General features: G+C 41.8%; 1 protein-coding gene across 5 annotated transcripts in view; it reads left to right on the plus strand.

Moving 5' to 3' along the window:
* Positions 1–9,772, plus strand: part of pappaa (pregnancy-associated plasma protein A, pappalysin 1a) — a 182,490-nt gene extending 172,718 nt beyond the window's left edge. For all 5 annotated transcript variants that reach the window (XM_083793928.1, XM_083793929.1, XM_083793930.1 and 2 more), the window contains exon 24: positions 9,282–9,772. In XM_083793928.1, coding sequence (XP_083650054.1) covers positions 9,282–9,386 — 105 coding nt within the window. In that variant the 3' untranslated portion in view covers positions 9,387–9,772. The remainder of the gene's footprint in view (positions 1–9,281) is intronic.
* The last annotated feature ends 8,732 nt before the right edge of the window (positions 9,773–18,504 follow it).

The raw sequence follows: 18,504 nt of genomic DNA on the forward strand, positions 1-18,504 counted from the left end.
AAACATTCTACTTAAGTACAGTACTTAAGTAAATGTACTTCCACCACTGTCCCCCAGACACACTCAGCTCACTTTAGCACAGGTTGACATAACGTGACGTGAAAAGGGCACTTTGCAATAGTCCTGAGGTGGGAGGTTATAGGGAGGCTCTTTTCACACGGGGGCTTTCATGTTATGTTGTTGTTAGTGGGTGTCCTCCCACCCCGGCCCTCCGCCGTGGCCCCGGGACACTGGGGCTAGCACGGCCCCCCTCCCCGAGGCCCACCCCGTTTCCCAGCCACCCTGGGAGAGCCTCCAAGCAGGGCCAGATGTGGCAGCTGGCCCAGCCACCCCGGAGGTCAAGGTCAAAGGAAACCAAGTCAAATTTGCCACCCACCACTCTCTCTCTCTCTCTCTCTCTCTCTCTCTCTCTCTCTCTCTCTCTCCCTTAGATAGAGAGATAAACAGAGGCAAGCCAGGGGAGGAGAAGTGAGGTATGGAAGGGAATGAGGTGGCGGTGCGGGTGGGGGTCGAAGGGGAGGAGGGGGAGGATATAAACGAGACCAGGAGAAAGTGTGAAAAAGAGCGATGGACAGAAAGGAAGTGGAGAGCGAGAGAGGCAGGCGAGGGAGGGGAGATGCCCCGACGTTTGGCTCTAAAGCACCCACAGAGGAAACTCTGTTCATGCGATTGACAGCTGTTTCTTGAAGTGTGTCCGGGCCCTGAAGCTTGTAAAGTCGTCACATGTTCGAGGCTGTTTTCTCAGAAGAGTCCGGGCACTGCCCAGCCCTGGCCCTTTTTGCACATTAGTAAATGCCCCCATCGCACACAAACGGCCTCTTTTATATACCAAATTTCAAAGAAGGAACCTGCGTCACTGCTCCTCGGCGACTGGCATGCCCCCACGTGTCAGCATGCATGGACACATAGCCCCTGCCCCTGCAGACCCCCGCATTGGGTCTCCCCCAATTTTAAGTCATGTCACCTATAGCAGTGGTTCTCAAACAGTGGGTCGTGACCCATTTGTGGGTCACACCTCGAGTAAAAATCTAATTGTCTTCCCACGTTGGGGAAAAATAATAATAATAATATATATTATATATATATATATATGCCTATATATATTTCAATTTCAATTTTTTTTTTTTTATCAATATTTTAAAAGTCCTTAAATTGTCACTTCACTGTCATCTGGGGACCCCCCAAAAATGACGTGGAGACCCTCCCGGGGGTCCCAAACCCACAGGTTGAGAACCAATGACCATACGGCCCGCTGTCATTTTGTGGGGACTATAGGGAAGGAAGAGACACAGCACTTTCAATTAAATGCGATGAGCTAGCTCGTCGGTAATTTAATACATCCATGTCAATTATGATGAAGTTTTGTTGTTAGGCTTCCAACAACATACAGTAATTTGGATTCACTCCACTCCCGTATCCAGGCAACTATTCCACAATCTACAGTACATAGAATCTTGAACTACACCTCCCGAAATCTGAGATTGGAAGGTGTCATCTGTTTGTCATTTCCGTCCGCAAATGTAATTTTAGAATTAAAATGTCTGATAATGGCTATATACTGTATGCTTTGATTATTTTTGATTTATACTAGGACAAATTTGCACGACTGTAAAGATGAAACGGAAGCGGGAGGATGCTTCACATACACTTCATCCTCCGTTCATTTTCAGAGCTTCCGTTGCTCCAGACCGTATGACGGAAGCATTTGAACATTGTGGGAGGCAACAGTCTGGCTCGCGAGACTAACTGATTATTAATTTGAATGGCATTGCTGTTGGTTTGATGGCTTCATCATGGTAGCCACCAGGGCTATTTCACAGCAACGAGGCTCTAGTTCAGATTTAGAGCAGTGATTCTCAACCTGTGGGCCGTGAGGGCAAGAGGGCCCCCAAATTATTGGGGAAAACTCCATCTTTATTGATAATATAAATATAATATTTACAATGTCGTGGTATTGTTTTCTATAAACCTTGAAAACGGAGTCCTTATCAAAGTATACAGTATCAATGTTCCATTGATCAAATGCAGAAATCGATTTATCAATCCACTATTTGAGCATTAATAGTGTTACACTAATTGCCCTCCTCTGAAGGAGGGGAGTTGTTGTCAACGTGGTCCCTGTGTTTGTTACGGTAGCTAGGATGGAGGTGTTGTTTTAGTTCCACTGCACACCCCAGACCCATTGTGCGTAAAAGGCAAATACCACTTAGCTCTAATAGGAGAAGGAGTCGTGAGCAGCAGGCAGGCTCCCTCGAATACATCTGATAAGCCGCCGGGGCAAAGGAATGCAGACATTCCCCTTGGTCTGAAGGCTGCTGTTGCCTTGCCTTGCCTGGCAGCACTCAGGCCACATGTGTTCCTAGTTTTGGCCCAGTGGAGGGGGACACATTGTGTGCAGTCAAACAGCTGAAGCCCCCCCCCCCCCCCCCCCCCAGAGGCAAGTGGGACGAGGGGGGCAACAGCTGGTGCCGATGACGCACTGCCAACGTCCGTCAGTGACGTCAAACGCCCGAGGGTCGACGGGCGCCCATCTTCCGGTTCCATTTCCAATGTTCTTGCGCTCGGTTGTTTATTGCTTTTGAAGAGTGTTGGTTCAGGTTTGCCCTTGGTGTCTGTCATGGCCCGGGACTTGACTTTGAGTGAGTCGTTTGTCGTGTGCCGTACATCAACTGTCAACTGCTTTCAAGGTGCTGGGATAACGCTCCACGCGTCCCAAACTCTTCTCCCTTCTGGCTCCAAGACTATGGAATGCACTTCCCGTTGCAATCAGAACCGCATACTCACTCCCAATCTTCTGCCATAGTCTGAACACCCACCTCTTCAGACTCCATCTTAGCCCGTAGCACTTGCCGTAGCACTAGCCGTAGCACCTCGATGACCTTGTAGGCGTATGCAATGGCTCAATTTATGTAATTTAGATAGCATTTTATGTAGACATAGCACTATATAGTGTATACGCATAGTTTCATTATACAGATATTTCACTGTTGGACGGTTTGGTTCTTAGCTTACATATGATTCTTGATGAGTATTTTTATTTATTTGATGTATAATCATGTATTGTTCTTGCTTACTGGATTAAGAGCCTCTGCTAAATGCCTAAATTGTAAGGCAATCTGACAGTGTTTACTGTTTGAGTCTGTGTCGCTTGATGGATTGGTAGCATTCCATTAGCACTAGCAGAAGGTTTTAATTTGGAAATCAAAAGCCTAATTATGTCAATACTGAACATAATTGAAATATTTAATTGATTATAAAACAAATATCAATAATCAGTTTTAATGAAAGAATAATTGATTATTGATTTTATAAGCGATTGTGGGTAAGCAAAATTTAAATAAAATACAAATTAAAAAGGCAGATCTACAATCTCAGAACGCTTTGTGTTGTAAGCTTGCATTGGCTATATTTGTGTGTCGCCATGACAAACTGTAAAATAGGGCTTAAGTCAGTCATCAATGTATTCGATTATATAAATTAATTTAAAAAAAAGTCGACTCATCTAAAATGTAATTGATAGAAAATGGCTAATAAGATAATGGATAGTTGCTGCCCCATACTTAACTATTAACCAATTGAACCCAAGCATCCATATTCGGTGGAAACATTTGCCAACAATAGCAGATCTACAAGAGTTGTCCAAGACCAGTACATTTGCAACTCTGGTCTGTTTGGGGTGCATACTTAGTTTAGAATAGTCATTGGTTAGACATGGGTTAAGGTAGGTTTAGGTTTAGGTGCTGCCCCGTGGGAGGTTAGGGTTACGAACTTACGGTGAGGGTTTGAGATAGGTTGTAGTTGTAGGACTAATGACTGGTCTAACCAAATGACTAGTCTAAACGAAGTACTGTCTGCACCTGTCCGTTTTGACTGAGATTAGAGGCTTTAAGTGTTTGAATTCCCATGATTCCACGCATGGTTGAACGCAACTAAGTACATTTAATCAAGTAATGCCTACTCAAGTACAACTTTTACCTTTGCAATTTTCCAATATTCAGTACTTTTACTTTTACTCACTACATCTCAGCGACAAATATTGTACTTTTACTTCACTACAATTATTTGAAAACATTAGTTATTAATTACTTGGCAGATTCTGATTATTATTTCAAAACATACATTAACCACTTCAGCCCTTCAGCTCTTTAGCTTCAGCCCTATGTACATTCCGACCTTTTGAAAGATCTACAAGCTCACAATGTGTCACTTTGTGCGTCTCCTACTTTCAAATGTTTTTTTTTTTTACATTTTATACATTTGTAAACTTATGAAGTCATTGAAATTGGACCGTCTGCTTAATGAGTACTTTCTACAGGTACTTTAAGTACATTTTGAATTCCAGACTTTTACTTGTAACAGAGCATTTCTACTGTACATCGCCGTGTTGTTACTGCGTTGTGGAAATAAAGAATGTATACCTTTTCCCCACCACTGGAATGGGCTTAATGCACACAGAATAACTCTTCCTACTTCTGGGCCGATTCCCTACTTCCTTCACAGGTGTTACTGATGATACTTAATAACATCGTACTGTTCCATATAGTGTGCAGTGGTTCTCAAAGTTTTTAATTTCAAGGACCCCCATCTCAGAGTTACAAACCTGTACAGGGCCATTTGGAACCCACTCAAGGACACTTTGGCCCCATTTACATGTAGAAATTCATTCGGAATGAATGGATTCATTCCAGTCATCTGGATAAAAATGCTCATGTACATAAACACCTCAATAAGAGCCTTTCTCGGCCCCACCCCTCTCCAATTGTTTATATTGTGTTAAGTTTCCAAGATGGCCGCAGCACCAGGAGGGGGTGGGGCGAGGGGGTGGGTGGAGTTGACATAATGCCCTTACTGGGCTGCGTTTACACATTCAAGACACCTGTCTTGTGTCTGTGTTTAATGGCCGCTCCAATGCATTTCCAATGTAAGCCCATATGGTTTGACCAAACATTTTGTTTGATGGGGGAGGGGGGCAGAACACATCCATCAAAGCTGTGTTCAGACACAAGTCAGGTGTCAGACACAAGGCAAGTGTCTTGAATGCAGCCCAGTAAGAGCATGTCGACCCTGCTCGCTCACCTCCGCCCCACCCCCTCCTGGTGCTGTGGCCATCTTGGAAACTAAACCCAATATAAACAGGGGGGGGGGGGGGGGGGGGGTGAGGCCGAGAAAGGCCCTCCATTCGGAATGAGGGGTGATATATACCGTTTGAATCGGTATAGATCACCATATAAAAACTTTATATTCCGAATGCTACTGTGAGTTTGGAATACATGTATTATTTTACACATGTCTGCCCTTAGTAGACTATAGTGCTTTTTGCCCATGTCCAAGCAGGGAGACATTTCATGTGTGCAGAAATGCGCTATTTACAAACCCATCGGCGAATTACAGTGCCATTGCCAATTGCAGTGTATGGGTGAAACATGGAACCGTGTTCCAGTCCACCTGGGCTGGGGAATTGGCGTGAGTTGTTGTGAACACATGCACACTTTCCCAGTACTAGTCCCCAAGCCTCCACCGCATGGTTGAGTTTACCTACTAGGAATTGTCTGTGTCTGTCCGACTGTCGGGCAAATTCTGTGGGACGGCTGACTGACGGATAAATTAACGTGCACTCCTTGTCATTATAGTGTAACGTAATTATCAAATAGCTCTCTGTGGTGACTGACGAGTGCCGTCCAACAGTAGGTCGGACTCGTAAGAGCCACACGCAAACTCAACTAGCCAGCTTTTAGCTTTATGTTTTCTTTAAAAATGGGCTTCCATTCGACGGACCTGTGACAGTCGTGGGCGTGTTCGGAAATAGCACACTGAGCGCACTGTGCAATCATGCAAACTAATTGCCTTTGGAAGGCAGCAACTCCTGAAAACCCTCGCCATTGACCACGCTGATCTATCGCATATGTGACCAGTGCCAACAAAACATGCCTCATGTCGCCTTTTCCATTTTTCAGATTTTTACAGATTATTAAAGTACAGAATGTAAGCTTTCATATGATGTATCATTCAATGAAATTGGACAATAATTGAAGGAGATATAACCATTTTAAAATGACTGGGGCCTTTCACCCAAAGCTGAGAAAAGCCCTTTTCAATATTCACAACATTTTATCACCTTAGAGCTGGACAGAAGTGGGTGTGACAATGGGAGGGACAAGAGACAATAGGACGTTTTAGCTGTCAACAGTGCAACACTAGAAACACTGACATGTTTAAGCCAGTAGAACAAACAATGCAATTTGTAAGGTGCCCCAATAAACCCTTTTGAAAGTACTAAGTATTAAATACTAAGTATAAGTATTCAAGTATTAAATATTAAGTTAAGTGTTCAATTTAACTTATACACTACCTGGTTGTAAATAGCTGCAGTACACCATTTTATGCAGGTCTACTTTAAGCAATCAAAGTCAGACAATTGACCCAGTATTTTAAATAAATAAAATCGACGCATCAGGCTATGATGTTGTGCGCTTGTAGATTTGCTATTTTAATAAACAGATCTGTCCACATGCAGTCACAATGCCTGGTTTCATTTATAGTAATTCCTGTGCATTCGATGGGTGGATTCATACTACATCGGGTGTCTATTTAGTGTGCAAGGCTTACATCCGGTCTAAAGCCCACCCACTGTATGCCCTGATTTATATACACAATACATACACGATCCGTATCCTCCCCTCACCGGATGTTGAATTAACAGTACTAACGGCCGCATTTGAAAAGACGTAGCTCTTTGCTGGGTGCGCGAGGAAAAAAATTAAGCGGTTTTCCGACATTTCCTTTTCAATTGATACCGTTTCTTAGAGACTGCCTACACAAACGTTCTATATACCAAATGAAAGCCTGCATTTCATAGTTTACATAGTATATAACCTTTTTTTAAATGAGCAAGAAATGAGCCAGTTGTGATTAAAAGAAAAGACGTGTGATCTCTTTGCTCTTTAACACACAGACGGCTAGCTAACTAGGCTAGCTAGCTTCTAGCCTGTTGTTTGTTGGTGAAAGACTCCAAGCTGGGAAGTGTATTTCAGCGAGTAGCTATACGTGGTTTTGTTTATTTTCTGTAAAGTCTAACCCAAATGCCCAGAATACTTCTGTGTTTACAAACACAAGCACGCTAATGGGCGGTGATCAGAGCGTGAAACCTGAGGACAAAGAGATTCCAGGACCAATCGTAACCAACATGCAAATCTCGGAACTGCGCTCTTCTGCCTCCAGAAACTTGTTAAAAAACAAGCCCACTTTGACGTATAAATGTATACATTTCATTTGCCCAAATGAACAATCTGTTTGAATGAAAACCTTCTTCAACATTCAAACTGTATTAATATGAAAAAAAAAGAAAATCACATAAAAAAAAAAAACGAGTTTATTTATTGATTTAAGGCATGTTCATTCTGGCGACATGAGGCATATTCTGCTGGCACTGGTCACATATATATCCTTTTAGAGCATCCGACGTTACGTAACCTCATTATCATTCTTTAATCTCTTGGGAAAAACTTTCCCAGAGAGTCTTCTTTTTCATACGGTATATATATAGTATGTACATGCTATAGGCCTTATTTTGTGAATATTTAGTTGTTCAGGTCCATGCCTTCTCAAAAGTTCTCTCTGGTGGGCGCAAGCTGCATTCAATAACCAATTTCTGAAAAACTGTACATGGGATCAATGTGTACTGTTTTCCTCGTAAAAGTACACATTCAGGGCTTTCATTCGGTGTATAGGTTGTATGGCAATGGCATATTTATTGTGTTCATTTTTATATCTGCCTGTCAATGTCTGTGACTTTAAACCTTCATAACTCTGCTTTCATGAGGATGATGACTAATCTATCTCACAGATCTGCTTTCATTGTCTCGATCGCAGTAACAGGGGGGGCAGCAAAAGTCTTGATCCGTAGGCTATAAAAAGTCCCATTCCACCGTTCGGTTCAGAACTATAGTATAACGGTGAGACGCGTTACTGAATCGGCGATGTTGGAGGTTTGCAAGCTAGGAAGGGTACATGTTTGGGCATGTAGCTAGCCCATCTCTCTGGACACCCTCTTTGAAGCACTTTTCATCGCTCCCCCGAACACAACGGTTTAGGATGCGGAAAAGTTTATTCATTATACATTACAACCGGGTCGATGACGTCCACGACGCGTTCATTGCAGTCTTATCACTGCAAGTATAATGAATAAAAAAGTTTTACAATCACACGACCGAGTGATCGCCGACGAAGACGGCTATGGTGATCCGTGATCGTGATCCCCCAACGGAAGACCTGTAACCCGGCCAGCGGCCACTGTTGTCATGGCGGTTCCTCGTCCCTCGATACTGTGATTAGTTTGTTAGTTCATAGTATGAAGAAGGAAACATGCATCTGTCCATGTGTGTTGCAGACGTTATGCAATGCCGATCCGGTGCAGATTATTCTTATTCGCCGTGGGGTTTTATGGCGGTTGTTTGGCATCCATACGGACGGTGCAGTCGGTGTTTAGGCAGTTGATAATGTTTTTTTCCGAGAGACAGACCCTCCCCATCTCGCAAGGTCCTCCTCCTCGGGACAAACAGGAGGGGAGGGGGAATCGAGTGTTGTGGTGTTGGGTGAAATGTGATTCTCTTCTATTCACACACACTAGATCATGGGCGCGTCCATTTTAGATGCCCTGGCTTCTACACGTAAAGCGGCCCGCCGTCCTCTTTTCAGGAGGGGGGGGATTTTTTTATTTTATTTTTATCACGTAACCGGATCTTTGAAGATGCGATCGGAGCTACTTTATATATTGTCCGGGTGCATAGAAAGATGAATGAAAGTATTCAATACAAAAGTGCTATGAACATAAAGAAACGCTGTTCGCAACGGACGCATGGCTGATGTATGACGTATTCATACGCACCGCGCAAATTATGTGTTAATAGCTGTTAGTGTTTGTCGGTTATTCATTTCTTAAGGGATAACGGTTATGGGTTGGCCATCTCTTTAGTCCAAAGTTATATTCCGAATGAATGCTTTGGAGATTCAAGTTGGATATGAATCTCTGTTAGGAATGAATTCATTCATTCTGAATACATTTTGTGCATGTAACTGAGGCTTTTGAGTCTTGAGACCCACTGGGGTAGCAGACAATATCAGCACTCTGACTCTGTTTGACTAGAATGGAGCAGAGCCTTCATTAGTATCATCTGTAACACCTGTGAAGGAAGTAGGGAAGTGGCCCAAATTTCTTTATATAAATGGCATGCATATAGCCCATTCACACGATACCATGTGTCTCTTCTCTCTGGGCGTTCCAGGTGATTCCGTTCCCCATGTCCTGTGACATACGGAAAGACTGCTCCTGTCGGGACCCCAACGCCGTGGAGAATCGGAAGGACGAACACGTCCACTCCCTGGGGTGAGCGGCGACGTACGGCGTGCGGTCTCCGTGCGGGACCCACACACAGCTCCGACACAACAACAACAACAACCACAGCCAGAGTGACCGAGGCCAGAACCCCCTTCGTCCTCCTCCTCCTTCATCCTCCTCCTCCTCTCGGCCTCTCTGACTTCCTGCACATGCTGCTTTAACAGGCATACCTCTCCATCCCATAATGCAGCGACCCAACAACCCCAACCAGCCTCCAACTGCCTCCATCATCAACACTGCTGAGGGAAAGGAGAGAGAGAGAGAGAGGAGGGGGAAAAAGGAATATGGGGTTTCCACAGAAAACTCCACGTCTCAACTAAAAAGGAAAGTAAAAAGCCCTGTAAATGCCGTCCTTACAAAAAAAAGGAAAAAAAAAGAAGAGAGAGAAAGAGAGAGAGAGAGAGAGAGAGAGAGAGAGAGAGAGAGAGAGAGAGAGAGAGAGAGAGAGAGAGAGAGAGAGAGAGAGAGAGAGAGAGAGAGAGAGAGAGAGAGAGAGAGAAAGAAAATAAATCAAACGGCGAGGAGAAAACAAGATAAAGCAGGGGGGGGGGGTGAACCTACAGACATTTTTGGAGTAAAAAAAAGAAAAGAAAAACATAACAACCAAGCCTGGATAGCATGCCTTTTTGTTTCGGTTGGCCATATTCACACAGTGGGCATTTTGCTCTTATGTCATAGTATGATATCATATAGTGTGACATGAGAGCAAAATAAGCCGTGTGTGAGTTCAGTCAATTACCATGCCCCATGGTCTGGTTGATGTTCTGTGAAACCAAAGGTAAACGAAAATACGCAAGTGTGGAGTCCTATTCTGGTTGAATTTTGGTTTGATTGGAGTAGGGGGGTGCTTCATGATTAATTTACGTTGCCAAAAGAGTAGTAGGCCCCTCAAAGGCATGTAACACACCTTTTTATAAGTGGAAAGCAATCCGTTCCCAGCCATCACTGGTTTAAAACTCTTCCGACATTCTGAACCTCTTCATCCTTGGCAGTAGAGATGAGTTTCATCTCATACATGAGGTTGGCTTTAGGGGCTGTTAGTCAGCACATTTACGTGGAACACACGAGGCTGTGTGGGGATCGAGACAGCCATATCGTTAGATATTCAAACCACACATTTAACATAAACGTTTTTTGTTTTGTTTTCCTCATCTCAAGACAGAAATTAATTTCACCTACTTAGAGGCAGTTCTCATCTATACTCGACGCAAATAATTAATTTAATGCAAAAAACAACTAATTTGCATGGCTTGTGCTCCTATATTTGCTGCTACTTTGCCATTTTTCCCCCAAGTTCATTATTAACTGAAGAGGACACACCTTGTCTCTTGCTGCTTTACCTCTTTTTAAGTATTCATTCACACTTTTATGCATATGCATGTACTTAAACTTTAATACAGAATGCACGCTGGCAACACTGCATTATGAAATGCAGTAGGAACTAAAAAAAAGAAAAAAACCTGGAACCTCACTTTTCAGTCCTATTTAACTCAACTAACTGTCCTCGCGAAATACATTGACCTCGACTTAAAGAATGTGATTAATCAATAAACTCACTTAGGGTTGTAACGGTTATTTCAGACTCAAGTCAAACTCCACTTCACCTGAAGCTCGATGCGTGCGGAAACATGAATTGAAATGAAATCCCTCTTTTCACTCATCAACCGTTTCATCGAGCGCCAATGAATGAATGAATGAATGAATAAGTTTGAACTGAAGTTGAAGTGACCCCAGCCCTGTTCAGAATGTAGTCAATGCTTGTCAGAAGCCTCTGGCTTTCGCACAGTACTGCACACTTCACAAAACACACGCATAAAGGGCTGGGGCTATATATATATATATATATATATATATATATATATATATATACACACACACACACACACACATTATATGTGGTGTACAACCACATGGTAGCAAGCATGCAAAAAAGCCCCCGTCCCCCCACACTCATGCGCACATGGAAGTATCATCTGTACAGTATGTTTTTGTATATTCAGTACATTCTGTTAGGCCTATAGTATAGCCTATACCCTCTGTACTATCTTATTGGGTCAGCAACTAACCCAATAATGTTTCCTCTCTCTTCAGTGAACGTGCAAAGGTTGTAATAATCAACACTTTACAGTATTTGGCACCTCCCCCCCCCCCCCCCCCCCCCCCCACACACACACACACACACACATACACATACACACACACACACACACACACACACACACACCAATCACAACTTCAATAGACTAATACAGCTGATCTGTGTCTGCGTTTCTGTACTCTCGTTGACAGACATATACAACAGGTCTCCTCGTGCACATTAACGTAATGAAGGCTGCTTTGGCATGTTGGTCCAAATTGTGCTGCTCTCATTTGGTTTGCCCTCAACATGCATGTATGGTCTCTGTCAGGTGGACACCTCGTATGTCCAAAACTGTTACTATTCCGAGATTCAAATAAATTCAAATTAAAAAACTGCAAAAGTAGCAGATCTAGCACGAAACGTGTCACTCACTATGCGCCCCATTTCGAGCTCGCAGATCTGCACTTTTTGATACGTTTGTGTGACTGTAGTATGATGAAGTACGGTGTACATTTACAGAAATAAAAAATATAAAAATGGAGATAAGAGGTTTCTGCCCAACAGCGACGATATTGCGTAACTTATACTCGGTTGCATGCCGGCGTCACGCCAGAGTGCAACGAAGTGTGAATCAGGCTCAACACATCATATGTCTCATTAATTTGATCTGGACCAATGGCGCGGTCCCTCTGACTTGTATTGTAGCTGCTATAGATTTTCCGGAACATTCTGCGCGCCTTGAGGACAATGTTATTGGCTATTGCTGCACAGGCAGACAGTAAAGAACAAGTTCATGGCATTTTTAGAACCGACATTAGCAAACGAACTAGGACAATACCACACACCAGAAAGAACGTATTATTTTCAAACAAATCAATATAATGTAAATAATACATATTAACGGGAGAATTGAAGAAATGTTTTTCAAGTTTTTCGTTTGTTTCATTTATTTCTTTTCTTTGTTGCAAAAACAAATGTCATATTTAATCAGTATTTGTATTATTGACCTCAGTTAACTGCACTTTTTAGTTGCCATGTAAGAAGAAAAGTATATAATTCAAAAATGTTTAGAAGCTGCTATTGAATGGTGATTTAAAAAAACAATTGTAGTATATTTCATCATTTTGTCATATCTCTATATTACTATTAGCTTTCCTGTGATATTAATATTCTTGTATCTTCCCTTTGACAGCCCACCATACACAAACACACAGTCATAAACTGGCTTTGTAGTCTAGATAGCTATCGATTAGTTGTCATAATTTACACGCTCATCTTCCATACTCCATTGAGGTCCACAAGCCAATAGAGAAAGGTACACACGGTTTTTACAATTGTGTTTTCCTTGTGGCTAGAACACCAATGTTTATGTTTTCTTTCTTTTCTTTTTTGTTGTTGTAGATGTGTTAATTGCACCATCTTAGGCAATGGATATTAATTTGTCAGAGAAACCTGACATGTCAATGGGGAAGTTAAATGAAGACTCTACCAAAAAAGGAAAAAAAGAAGGGACTCTTGAAAGACTTTCAGACTTTTACAAAATATGGAACTTTATAGGACACTCTAAAGGCTATATCATCTTCTAAGATTGCATTCAACACTTTATATGAAAAAGTGTGTGTGTATATATATATATATATATATATATATATATATATATATAATATGGCAAAACGGAATTGTATTATGTTGATATTATCAAATGATATGTAATGTTAATACTCCAGATACTGCTGCTTTTCATAGAGCTGTTCCAGTGGAGAGAGACTGAAAGTGCCGTCACTGCATGGTGACAGTGAGACGTGTCAGTGTGCGTGTGGTTGGTCGTCATGCCGGTCAGATAATCTGGAAAGCCATTCCAGCCCTGTTTGTATGGACGTATCGGAGGTTGTTGCTCTCATCTTGCCATGGGATCCATCCCTCCAACCTCGCCTCGGCAAACGTAAAAAGCCTGGTCGGTCGTCCAGGTTTTTTTTTCTCACGCAACTCATTCAATTGCAAAGCTTCCTCTTCAACACACACGGACTAGTGCTGACATTGAAAGCCAGAGAGAAAATAAAAAAATAAAAAAAGGAAGAAGAATGAAAAAATACAATACAAATAAGAATACCAGTAATCATTATCAAACTCTTGGAGAGAGAGAGAGGGAGAGAGAGAGAGAGAGAGAGAGAGAGAGCGAGAGAGAGAGAGAGAGAGAGTGGTATACAGGCTATACAGAATGTGACTGTTTGTATGTGGACCTGTACGTTTTGGACAGCTGGGTTTTCAATATTGAACACGGTACTGCTCATGATAAGCCATAGCCAACCAAGATATTCATGGAAGGAAGTATCAGATTGGGCATCAGATGAGGACGTCACTCTCTACTGTAATCATCAAAGGATCCCTTGCTGTACCTCATGCCTGTAATGTTTGCTGCTTCTATATTTTTGGTATTTTAGTGACATTTTTGCGTCTCATAGCAATGGTGTAAATAGTAGAACTATTTATTGAGAGTGTTATACTTTTTTAAGTTATATTTAATGTCCATGTAAGTTATTTTTTACATTGCTCTTATAAACAAAAAAAAACATTATTGGTTGTGAGTCAAAACTGTCTTTTGTTTTTTCTGTCATCACGGTCTCTGTCGCTGTCAAATTATTGTCAAACGTTGGGCAAAGGTATAACTGCGAGCCCGCAACCACAGAAGAAGGTGCCTCATTGGTCACCAAGTGTAGATGGACACTACTTGTATCCAATGAGATGTCACCGTGTTTAAATGTAACTGCGTGCAGTGCACACATGTATCTGTTTTTTGTTCTACAAAGCCAGAATGTACTGTTTATTTGTCTTCATTTGCTTATCCTAAAAAAAGAAAGTAAGAAATGCACACACAAGCCAAACTTTTTTTTTTTTTTTTTTTTTTTTTTGAGAGAGAGAGATTTATGTTATGATGAAGGAGAAAGATCCACACTATAACAAATGAACTCGTGAAGGCATAGAACAATGGTTCTCAAAGTGGCGTCCAGGGACCCTCAGGGTTCTTTGAGGGGTTTCCAAATGGACTCTTGACTGTGTACTTACAAATGGAACATCTGCAGACTCACGAGAGTTACAGGGGTCCTTGAATAAAGTTTAAAATAGAATGGCATAGAATAGTACACAGCATTTTGAGGGTATAGCCAGTGGCCAGTTGAGGGCAAGGAGAAGTGGGCAAAGCATTGGAGCGATGGGAAGGGAGGGAAGGCGCCCCAGATGGGGTGATCTGAGATGGCAGAGAAGTAGAAGGTGGGCAGAGGGAGGGAGCTAGAGATGTGGACGAGGGGGTGGGGGGGGGGGGGTCTGCTTTTCCTGGCCGGTCTAGCTATTTGCCCAGGTGTGAAAATGTGTACTCATACAGGCCCCTGGGCCAGGGGTGGCCAGGGCTTGACTGGCACGGGGCCCGAGCCCCGATGAGTCAGACTTTCTCCTGGAGAGGTGGCAGCCGTCCCTCTTTGGGACTCCCCCCTTCCTGACACACTGGCTCATCTGTCACTGTCGGGTACGGTAGCACGAGGCAGGCCAGGGTCAGGGATTAGGGGGGAATTCAGCTGCCAGCTAGGTGGGCCTGCTGTGTGGAAGTGAGAGGAGATGTTTGGCCCAACTTCAACTTCCAGAGCCTTGAACTGCCCTATAGCACCGGGCGAAATATCCACCACAAATAGCCGATCTACAAGCTCATACTGGCATTGTGTGCTTGTAGATTGGCTATTTTTGCAAAGCGATTCGGTGTAAGGGTGGGGGAAGCGGACCTAGTACAGAGGCACTTCCACAGTTGTTATTTCCAGCGTTCATACCTCTCCACACTTTCCATGAACAGCCGTAAGATATTTTGTTAACGATTTTAACACGATGGTAAAGGTGGCATGTTTGAGAAATGGTAGAATCTTAACGTTTTTGGTGTCTAATTTGATACGGGGACTTAAGAAAGGCTGGCTAAAGGCCCTTAAGTCAGATTGTTGTAGAGAAAACACTGAGTGCCATCGTGTTTTAAAGACATTTTCACCTTAACACATCAAGTACCTCTCACAGGCTTCTGGTTATAGACTGGACCACATATGTCTGTTTCCCAATCCCCCAAAAAGTTTAAAAGATGAATTAATCCCTTTTTTAAGTGGGAAGTATACAAAAAAATGATTATTTACATATTATGTGGATATCTAGTGGTATTATTGCAATGTTTCGTATCCGATTGTTCAGCAAATATATTTTAAGATGTAAATAATAATATTCTATGATGATTGTATTTGCAAACCATGTACTAACTGTTTGGGAGTAGCTCTTGGATCAATTTTTATCAGACTATTATACAAGGAAATGAACCGTGAATATGTTTTGTGTACCATCAAAGTACCACCTGTAAGACAAAAAAAGAGAGAAAAAGAATCCTGTGATGCTTCACCACACCACTTGTTATCAGCATTTATTTGTTCATAATGGCTTAGTACAAGCACTGTTGTCAGTTGTCTAAACCATTGATCTACCCTTTACATCAAACATTTATTTGTTGTCAAGATTAATAACAAAAAAAGCATGTGGTCATTTTTGGCATCTCTGATGAGTCAAGTCATCAGACTTATCTACTTTTCATGAGGTAGATGGTGTCATGGTTTTTATTTTATTTTATCCAAATTCCTGTGAGTTGAATGGCACCAGCCAACAACAGCTTTTATTTAGCCTCATTCCACTCTACTAGTACTATTAGCCTACTATTAGTACGTCTTATCACTATGCCTTTGAGTTTGCTTAGAACCTCAACAGCACCGTCGAGCCCAATTCATAGTCTGTCACACGACTGAATTGTGTTGCGTTGTTAGCTTGGAAGCCAGACATTTTCGACGTGTGACACTATATCGTGCCATAGAGTAGACTATAATTCTTAATTTATGGCCTGAATCGGTGCATGATGGTGTCGCGCAACGAAGATATCTGAGCTCACAACGTTGAATGGCAAAGTATGATTTAGGATTAAATTAGGCTTAAAGGTAGGCATCAGATTTCATATTTCCTTTCTCTCCCTGATGGCCTCCATGCTGGTTGGTTCATACACGGTATGCACTTTTTCAGGCACATACAACAGATTGGACTTTTATGTTTGATGTTTCTCAATGTTTTCACAGTTGCAATTATATATTTTTTTGGTGCTCGGGTACATGGCAAAACATGTCTGATGTGTACTATATTTTCATAAGAATGAGTCATAAGATTGAGTATCATGTTCATTTTGCTGTCATTTATTGTGTAGAAATAAAACACTGGTTAAAGTGAACATAAGCTGAAATAGTGCTGTCAGTTTGTTATGCTGCTAAGAGTACTGTATTTAAGAAATTCTAATAGAGGAGGCACGGTGGCACAGTCGGTATAGTGCTAGCTGTCGCCTCACAGCTAGAAAGTCCTGGGTTCAATTCCCGCTGGGGACAGGCACTGGGGGGGGGGTGTTCTCTCCTCCACATCATCAGTGCTCATACCCAAGATGGGGTTGGCGAAAGGGCCTTTGTGGAGTTTGCATGTTCTTCCCGCATGTCTCCTAGGGTAGGTATACCCTAAAGAAATGCAGTAAACCTGGTCTCTAAACTGCCTCCCCCTGGCCAGCCTGATGGAGGGGAAAGGAACTGGTTGGTTCCTTCCACGTGCTACGTCTAACCGGGGAAATTACCTCCTCAGGTGAAAAGAAGCGGCTTGAACTCCTCATGCACTGAAGGAAGCATGGGGTCAGTCTGTTGCTCTCGCCAGGTGCAGAGGGAGTGTAGATCCCAGGATTACATTAGATACACTAGGTGAAAAAATCTGTTACAAAATTTAAAAAAAGAGAATTCATTCTAATAGAGCCATTTGCACCATTTTAGAAGAACAACAAATGGTGTAACCACATAAAATGAAAACCATTTGGATATTTTATCCACTGAAGTGAATGAAAGTGTTCTCACAGGAAGAATGTTACTTTATTTTATTATCAAATTAAAATTGTTTTATTAGCATTATCTCTAGATGTAATTTTAACCTCTGTTTTTAAAATATATTTGACAAATGATGTAAATATTGTTTAAAAAAAAAAAAGTATTACACTGCAATGAGAGGTGGAAGTTTTTATTCTGTTTCATAATTCCACAGGCCTATTTTATCATATTCTTGTCGGTCACACCAATTGACACAGTTTCACCACTTAGTTGACAATGTTGCTTATACATTCAAATTGCAGGAAGTGACTGCTTTGGCAATGTAAATGTATGTTTTCTCATGCCAATAAAGCCCTTTGAATTGAATTGACTGAAAACCAAGTATAAGGTCAGAACCGTCAGCCTATTGTCCTATAGAAGAGATTTATGGGGTCATATTCATGCCAATATTATTTTTGTATTCTTAAAAGAAAATACGTAAAAAAAAGAATGCGTAAAAAAGAAATGTGTGCGTAAAAAAATAATCCGTAAAACAAAAATGTGTGCGTAAAAAAGAAATGTGTGCGTAAAAAAGAAATGTGTGTGTAAATACGGATAGTGTTTTTTTGTGTTTGCACTTGGAAAAATGGCAACCTCAGTTACAAAGATGTTTTTTTTGGTTCCCCAGTGATTTTACTGCCATGTTTGTCTGGGGCTATAAGTTATAAGTATAAGTATAAGTTTATGAGTTACAAGTTTAGCTATATATCCATGTCTTGTCTTAAAAATAACACTCAATAGCCAATTGACTAATTCGTTATTTTAGTAGCCTATATTAAATAAAATAGAAATACATAGGCTATACTTAAACATATATATTTTAATCTGGGACTGGGCTTTCCTATCTATAGGTTTAGCTATATATCCGTATGATATCTTGTCTTAAAACAACCAGTCAACCAGAAGGAGCAAGGTGAATTTACCAGCCGGTCGGCCCATGCGTCGGCCGGTCGGTCCATGGGTCGGCCGGTATTTGCAGGTTGAAGAAACCACACATTAACATTAACAGTCTTTTTCTACTTTTAAAAAGACAAGAGGGTAGGCCTACGGCAATCTGGGGCAGTGGTTTGGTTTTG

Source organism: Protomyctophum parallelum, assembly GCF_964188405.1.
Source record: "Protomyctophum parallelum genome assembly, chromosome: 21".
Lineage (NCBI taxonomy): Eukaryota > Metazoa > Chordata > Actinopteri > Myctophiformes > Myctophidae > Protomyctophum > Protomyctophum parallelum.